Here is a 9,138-nt window from a genome sequence, read left to right on the forward strand (position 1 = left end):
TTTAAGTTTATTAACAAGTCTCTAATGTCATGCAATAATCTCTTAGTGTTCAAAAGTTAGGACCACATAAGTTTTAAGCATCCTCCCCAACCATTTTAGGGATTTAAAATATTATCTTTAATTAAGTTATAAGTTCGTCTGACATATTTCATTATCATATTTCATTCCTCATTCAAAATTTCGTAGCCAAAGTCTCTTTTTTTTTTCATGAATAAGTAATCAAATGACGTAGACTTCATCTTTAAAATTTGTCGAAGAGTAACGAAGAAAATTAAGTTTTTATAAGTGACTTTAGTCTACAAGATCATTCGTATTTTTAAACAATATTATCAATTTTTTTTTTAAATTTGATTTGGCCATTGATTTTTTTTTTTTTTTTATTACATAAAGTCATTTTTTAATTCAGTGGCTGATTTTTAATTTTTATAATTTTTTATTTTTCTAAATTTATTGTTACAAATATTTACTTTTCTTTTGTAAATATACAAATGGCGGGGACAAGAAAAAGACTTATTCCCAAGCCCCTAAGTACCTCTACATAATAAAGTCATTAAAAATTTTTCATTAAAATTGATGATCATGTGTTTTTCTGAAGTTTGAGTTTAATAAGTTTATTTTAGTTGACAATTATAGTTTTGTATATTTTAAGAATATACCTAAAAACTTAATAAGTAGCTGAAATACCAAGTTCTCCTGTTTTAGTATGTTTTTTAAAAAAAAGAGGAATATTTTTCTAAAATAACATAATAAAAGAAATTCATTGATTAATAAAAATGAATTTCTGAGAAATTCATTTTTATTATTTAATGCAAAATTATTGCTTTTTATAATTCTTTCAATATTTTTTGTGCAGCGATAGCTTACCTTAGCAGTGTTTCTGTTAAAAATTTTGTGCAATTTATTAGAGAGTGGGAAATGTATGTCAACTAATTTTATAAATGCTATTCCAATATTTGTTGAAACATTATTGTTGTACGAAAGGTTGTACCAAATTATATTTCTATTTTGCTTTTTTGCAAATTTTTGTTTCAAATTTAGCTCAAAATTTTTAAATCTGCTTTTTTTAAGAGCATCTTCATACACACCTTTGGAAGAGTTAAAAATATTTTCATTAGAAGAGTTTTGATTTAGTCTATTGTTGATTATATTTAAAATAAGAATTTTTTTTAGGATTTGAGGGGGATGATTTGAATTTATATTAATACACAATAATTCATCATAAGATTTTTATAAGGCCTATAAGAATTTTTAGAGAGGTTAAATGTGACATCAAGAAAATTCATAATTTTTAAATTGATGTTAATTTCAATTTGGAAGCCAATGTTTTTGAAATTTTTTTATTTTTTCTGATTTTGTCAAGTTGAGGCCCTGATTTTTTTTTGCTTTATTATTAAACCATCATCGCAATACATGCCTAATTGATTAAAATGAACTATTTTAGCTTGGGAATTCAATATATATAAGTCTTCAAATCGCAAATTTCTGCTTTGTCTTTCTGCTCTGCTTCAAATCATCCCCCTCTGTCATAACTTCCCATTGATAATTCAAAGCATTCGTGCATGGTTTTTTTCTTCCACATCTTGTTATTAAAATAGAGTAATGTTTTTCTGCAATGTTAGAAAATTAGAAGAATAGTGTTGTCTGTAATTTCAGTGTGAATTTTTCCAAATTCTATTGTTTTATCTAAAATTTCGGCTGTAATTGAGGGTAAAAATCATTAATGTCAAATTGTATAAATGTGCATTCTTTTTTATTACTAATTTTAGAAAACCAATTTATAACATCAGTGGTATTTTTCCACTGTTGCAAATTTAAGTTTTTTCGAATAATATTATTTATTTCCTCTAATTTAATTTTACTAACATGCCTTAGTTCACCTTTTGAAGGTGCTAGTAGCCTACAAGGGAGTTAATTTAAAATTTGGTTCATGATCTTGTGATATGAAAATTTGGTTTATGATCTTGTGAATTTGGTTTATGATCTAGTGTAATAAACACTTGCTCTGGTACAACTGATTCAATTCTAGCTTCAAAGTTAATTGTTTTAGCAATGTTATGGCCTTCTAAATTAATTGATTTTTTTAAGTTTTCTGGGGCTTTAGTGTAATTATTAGAAATATTATCGTGCAGTAATTTACAGTGATTATCTGGGGCAATTTGGTATATGTTGTTTGTTTTATCATACATACATACATACATATGTGTGTATATATGTATAAATAAAAAATATATAAAAAAGGTGAGGACTCTTTTTTACGTAGGAGAGCGCATCAAAAAATATAAATTTTAACAAGTTTCGGTGCTGTGCTCTCCTACAAAAAAATAAGTATTCTGGTCAGTGCCTATATCAAACAGAAAACTCACAATGCTTGATAGGTTTTATTGAAACATGCGAGCACCTGGTACTTTCAAAAGAAAGTTACTTAATTTACTAAAAGAAGACTATTATTATTTCAGCACATTTTTTATTATATAAAACGATTCTTAAATACAGTTTCGTTATGGTCCCAAATATACGCATCCTAAATTGCCTATTATTTATATGCGATAAACAGTGCATTTGAGTTAGATATGTTCTTCTAAGCAGTTTGTATTTTTGATTTTCATACTATACATCTCACAACTATTATTTTATTTAAGTCATTTTTACTTTATTTACAGTAAAAAAACCAACTTGTGATTAAAAATAATCTAGTTGTGATTTTGTCAATTTATATACATAAATCATAATATATACAAATATATAGTATATGCAAAATTGGTTGTTTGTTTTTAAATATCATTTTAATAGTATCATTCTAGTAATTACTGTATTATATGAAATATTTGCTTTTAAAAATGTATATATTGAAAATAAAATAAAAATTCATGATTTTTACAGCTACTATTTTCATGCTATTTGCAATCACCAGGTAAAATATAAGTTTAATATAAATTTAAGGTTTTTTTACAGTTAAAAATAAGAAACACTAAAGTTGCACTTAAACATACCTTAGAAAATACCTTGCACTTGAGCAGTTAACAGTCTTTTTATTTATTAACTCACAAGAAACCAATAAAATATTAGTTGATAATAGAAGGCTGTTTCTTTTAAACACTAAAATATATTAGTTACCAAATAAACGATGTTTAAAGATATTGTTTTTTAATAGTTTTTTATTCTAAGTTTTTTGTGATGATAGTAAAGATAGTGATCATCATTATTATCTATATAATTAATAAGTTCACATCAATACATTTATTATGCACTGTATAATGTGCAATTTACACATCAATACATTTATTATGCACTGTATAATGTACAATTTACACATCAATACATTTTTTATGCACTGTATAATGTACAATTTACACATCAATACATTTATTATACAATGTATAATGTACAATTTACACATCAATACAATTATTATACACTGTATAATGTACAATTTACACATCAATACATTTATTATGCACATAATAATTTTCAATTTATACATCAATACATTTATTATATAATATATAATATATATATATAATATATAAATAAATGAGTTTACACTAATACATGAATTATATTGAGTTCGAAACAGACTTGTATTTACAGCCTTCTAATCACTTTTCATATTGTTTTTTGTTAGTTTATAAATAAAAAGGATGTTCTCCAAATGGGTGTGGCTATGCAAGGGATATTTCTTAAAAACTGAAGTTATTTGTTTTAAAGTTGAAAAACAATAAACACAAGTTTACATTTAAGTTATAACCCAAAATTAATAAACTATTTAATAATGTTGTAAAATTATTTGTTTAAATGCGAGTATATTTTTTAAGCAACCAATGTTTGGAGCTCCTGGGAACAAATTGGTACTTGCAGTGAGTTGTGTGTAACAAATGAAAACCAAGGCAAATTGAAATTTCAAAGATTTTGTGAAGCAACTGATTTCAGCAGTTGTAATGGAGATTTTTTCAAGGAAGAGATATGCAACTCTGAGTTATGTGACAACAGTAGGTTATTTTTCAATGTTGTTATTTTTTTTAAATATTGTTTTTCACTGATATACTAGATTGGACCTAATAAAATTTAACTAAAAAAAAATCAATCAAATATGCTAAACAGAAATTTTTAGTAAGAATTTTATTGAATATTGGTTCATTTTGAATGAATCTTTCCAATTGTTATTTAAACAACAGTTAATCAAAAATGAATTCAAACATTATTTATGGAAAAAGCAGACTAGATAGAACAAAAGTTTTAAAACTTATTTTTTTGTTTTCAAATGTAAAATTTGTCATTCATTAATTATTTTTAAACTTCAGGTAATAAAACAAAAATAAGAAATAAAGAAAATTTAACTAAGATGATGTAAAAAATGTTTTCTTAGGCATCTTTAAAAAATAGAATAGGGAAGATATCAGTTTGATTACAACTCATTGTGCTTAACTTGTTTTTTTGTGCTGGGATCTCATTTCTCAAGATTAATATTTTGAAGCTTTCAGGTTGAGAAAGCGGTTTAAAAACATTGAGAGGGTTGTGAAACAAAATGAATAAATGAATAGCTTCCTCAATTGTATCCACTTTAAACTTGAGTAGATAAATCCAGTAACAATAAAAAAAAGTTCCTTACATAACTGTATAGTTGTAATGAAGTTACCTGTCGAAAGTTTTTTTTTTTTAATTTTAGTTGCTCATGTTCTTTTTTTATTTAAATCAAGCTTTGTCACAATTTTTATAAAAATGCGTGTATACAAAGGCTGTTTTTTTTTATTATTTATTTTTTTTTCCGAGAGATATTCCAAAATCAATACTTGGATGGTAATTTAATTAGTTAATTAAACACTATACAGGCTTTGGCAATACTTTTTTACACTAGACCTTGTAATGCTTTTTACCACACCTTGCAATACTCTGAGCTTAATGAACCTCTCTAATACAATTCTTTAGGCTTAACCAACCTCTCTCAGCTTAAACAACCTTTCCCAGTCTAAGCAAACTCTCCTAGCTTAAACAATCTTTCTCAGTCTAAATAACCTCCATCAGCTTAAACAACCTTTCTCAGCTTAAGTAACCTTTCTCAGCATAAAAAACTATTCTCAGCTTAAACAACCTCTTGGCTTAAATAACCTCAGATTAAAGTTTACTACTTTATACATAATAATTTTTTGTGTGTGAAAATATGCATCAGCTTCTTTTTTAAAATGTATACGCTATCCAAAAATATTTTTCTGTTAACTGTGACCATGATAAGTGATATAAATGAATGATTGATTCTCAATGAATTTTTTTTTCTTCAATTCTGAAGTCTATGATTTAACACTTTTGGCTAAATGCTTTTTTGTTTTTTTTTGTTTTGACATTATGGAAAATTTGAAGCAATTATTTAGGTTTAATGCCTTTCCTGACGTCAACTAGTTTTCCAGACTAAGTATTTTTTATTATGATACTGCCATCCAAGGTTTACAAACTTCTTACAAATAAAAAAAGTAAAACACCTTCTTACTACATCAATATTTTTTTAAATATTCTTATAGTAAAAAAAATCGGATAGACTAAATACTCTCCTTATAAAAATGAATTACACGTTTGAATTAAATACTTTCATAATGAAAAAGAATATCTCTTAAAGATATTATCAACTTTTACTCCAACCATTCGACTATAAGCGTATAGCTTTTTTAAATTAAAGTTGTATTTTTGTTGTATCAAGTTAACTGTAGAATTTAATATTGGTTAACATAACATTTTTTGGTTTGAAAAAAATAACTAAGTTATAACTTGGTTATGTTTTTTCACTTTTTTTACATTTTCTTCAATCTTTTTCACAAGTTCTTTACTTTTTCACTTTTGCAAAAGTATTTTTTTTTAGATTTTATTTTCTCCTATTTTTTTAATGTTTTAGAATTTCCTCCTCAAGTTTTAAAGTAATTTTAAAAGTTATCAACTTTTTTTAAAAGCTCTTAATTTTTTTTTTCTTTGAGGTAGAGTTATGTTTTAAAAAAGAGAAAAGTTCTAGAAAATTTTTTTGGTTTTCAATAAGAAAATATTTAAAATTTGCTTCCCTCAATTCTCAGAATGAAGCTAGATCTAAAAGCTGACTTGTACGCAAAGACGTACCACAACTTTTAATTCTATGACTGCTTCTGAGACTCCTTAACGAATTTTTAACGACATCGAGTCTAAACAAATGGGCATCTGAGTTTTTTTTCAAAGAGCGCATATCTTTGAGTTCTTGACCAACTTTCAAATCAAAGTTTACATTTTTAGATGTTGTTTTTGAGGTATTTCTTAGTTTACTTTTATAATCTTGGTAAAAGTAAACTCAGAGTCAACATATAAGTAAACAATATATAAAGTAAAGTATGTTCATTTTTTAAGTGTTTTTAGTTTACTTTTATTTCACACTTTTGGTAAAAGTCATTTTTAATGATTAATAGTACTTGAGTTTTATTATAGTGATTTTTTTTACCATTTACTTCAATAAAAATGGTAATAAAAATGATATATGTGAATTTTTTTTTTAGAAATAGCGATACTTAAATCTGTTGATTGCCAGAAGTGGCCATACATGCAAGCTAATTTTATTGGTCAATCTGTTTTAAATAACGAAACTTGGTTAAAAAAACTCAGAACTTGGGGTAGTTGGAAAGCAAAAAGTAACAATTAGCAATAGTTGTTTAAAATATATTTTTTTTAATTCTAATTTTAACATAAGTTTTTTTTTATGACAATTTTTAGTTATGCTAAATTTATTTCTAGCTTGTGGTCAACTTTTAACTGATGCCAGCAGCTTAGTTAATCAAGATATTATGAATATAGTTAAAGAAATTAAACTTTTGCTTGATGATAAAAATACTTTACGAAAAGTTATTGATTGTAACGTTTACAATGAGCAGAAAAGTAGTCTTCAAAGACAATATATTGCTATGTACTCGCGTCTCACAATGTACAGTGCTATCAAAGCTACTTTAAGCAAGTTGAAATCTAGAATTGATGTGAAACTTAACGAATGCTCTCGTCAATTAAGTGAGATTTGCTTTATTTAAAAAAAAACATTTTTCTTGTATTTTATTACAATTTTTTAAACAAATGTTTATTTTAGCTATGTTTGGTTCTTATTCAAGCATGTAAAGAACGTAATCAACTTTGTGACATATCAACTGCTGTTATTTTAGTACCGATTTCAATAAACCATTTTGTATTATTGACGATATTTATATGTTTGTGCGTGTGTTGAAAAAAATTAACTAAAAAAATTGTTGTTTTTAAATTGTAATTTTGCACTTTGCTTTTCCTTAATGACAAGATCGTTATATCTTCTCGGACGTGGGAGGCTGAATAAACGCGAATTGGCATAAATGCAAACTGGCATAAGGGCGAAGCGTTGCAAAAACCGGCATAAGTGCGAACTGGCATATGTGCAAATTGGCATAAGTGAGGACTGGCGTAAGTGCGCTAAATAAATTTACAAACATTGGCATAAGTGCGAATTTGGGTAAGTGCAAATTGGCATAAGTGCGCCGAATAAATTTGCAAATATTGGCATAAATGCAAATTGGTATTTCGCACTTATGCCAATTCGCACTTACGCCAATGATTGCAAATTCAGTCGGCGCACTTATGCCAGTTCGCACTTGTGCCAGTTTTTGCAACTGCTTTGCACTTATACCAGTTTGCACTTATGCCAATGTTTGCAAATTTCTTTGGCGCACTTATGCCAATTCGCAGTTGTGCCCGTTTTTGTAACTGCTTTACACTTATACCAGTTCGCACTTATGAAATTTGCACTTAATCAGTCGTCTCCTCGGACAACCTTAATAAACATATTAATATTAAAAAACAAAAATTTAAAAACAGGAGATCCCGCCAAAGCTGTACTACAAGCCCATTACGTTTTAATTTAGGAATGAAATTGTGTAGTTGTTAATGAAGGAAGCAAATTTTATCAAGAATGTTGATATGCTTTTTACAACAATTCATACTTTCTCTGTAAATAAGAAATCGAAACTTATGATTGATTGTAATATATATAGAGCTCGCAGTAGACAGACTAATTCGACTCAAAGCTGCTCCATTTGTTGAGGCAATCGAAACAAGAACTTTTGGTTCTTTCGGGGCTTCTTAATAAAATTCTCAAGGAATGTCAGATAAATAGACTTTTTAATCAGGCTACTCTGTTTATCTGTTTGTTATTTTACATATCAACTAAAGCGAAACGTTGATGATTAGTGGAAGTTAAAGCTCTCAGAGAGTGCTAAGTCTCTGTTTATGCATTTATCCTGCGTGCATATATATATATATATTATAAAATGTTTAAAATGATACTTCAATGACAAAAAATTTATTTTTTCATTTTTAATGCAAGCTTCGCCGGCTCTACACCTTTTCAAGATGTAATTGAGAACTTGAAAGTTGTAATTAAGAAAAGTAAGATGTAATTGAGAAATACAACATGTAATTCAGAAGTCACTATTTGTAATTAAGAAACACAACATGTAATTAAGAAATTTTAAAATGTAATTGAGAAACCCAACATGTAAATAAGAAATCGCAATATGTAATTTGAAAAATAAAAATTGTAATTAAGAAATCGTAATATGTAAATTAGAATACATTATTTGTAATTGCGAATTCAATGTTAGCTTAAAGGTCATTATAAAAGATCTTCTTGGACATGCATTTTATAAGTTAATAATATCAAATTTAGCATTTGTATGCACCAGCAATTCGGTAAGGGAATTGAGAGATCGTTGTGTTATTTGTCAATAAATTATGAACAGAAAGTCTGTTATTAAATTGAATCCGTGCAAGCATTTATTTCACCAAATTTATTTACAACCACTTTTGGAAAAACCAGAACCACTTTGACCAATTTGTAGACATGAAATACATACCACTGAACAAGTTGAAAGAAAATATTATGTTTTGTTTTCATCGAATGATAGAAAAAGAGTAATTGAACGTGCTGAGCAAAACGACGATTGGGTGACTCTAGCGCAAACTTTAGGTATCAAATATAAGACAGCATACAATTGGGTCCGCAGCGGAAATTTAAATTTTATTGAAAGAGCTGGTTTTAAACCAAAAAAATTAACCGATGATTAAATCGTTTCTTTGCTAACATGGATTGAAAGTGACTGTCAATTGACATTGGTGGTCATT

The 9,138-nt window shown here is 26.9% G+C and overlaps 1 protein-coding gene across 3 annotated transcripts in view; it reads left to right on the plus strand.

The window, feature by feature from the left end:
- LOC136080745 (fibrillin-2-like) overlaps positions 1-7,180 on the plus strand; it is a 169,438-nt gene extending 162,258 nt beyond the window's left edge. For all 3 annotated transcript variants that reach the window (XM_065797793.1, XM_065797792.1, XM_065797794.1), the window contains 4 exons: positions 3,813-3,986; positions 6,501-6,632; positions 6,736-7,002; positions 7,079-7,180. In XM_065797793.1, the coding sequence (XP_065653865.1) occupies positions 3,813-3,986; positions 6,501-6,632; positions 6,736-7,002; positions 7,079-7,107 (602 nt within the window). In that variant the 3' untranslated portion in view covers positions 7,108-7,180. The remainder of the gene's footprint in view (positions 1-3,812; positions 3,987-6,500; positions 6,633-6,735; positions 7,003-7,078) is intronic.
- Positions 7,181-9,138: the final 1,958 nt, after the last annotated feature.

The sequence above is a fragment of the Hydra vulgaris genome, chromosome 05 (assembly GCF_038396675.1).
Source record: "Hydra vulgaris chromosome 05, alternate assembly HydraT2T_AEP".
Classification (NCBI taxonomy): domain Eukaryota; kingdom Metazoa; phylum Cnidaria; class Hydrozoa; order Anthoathecata; family Hydridae; genus Hydra; species Hydra vulgaris.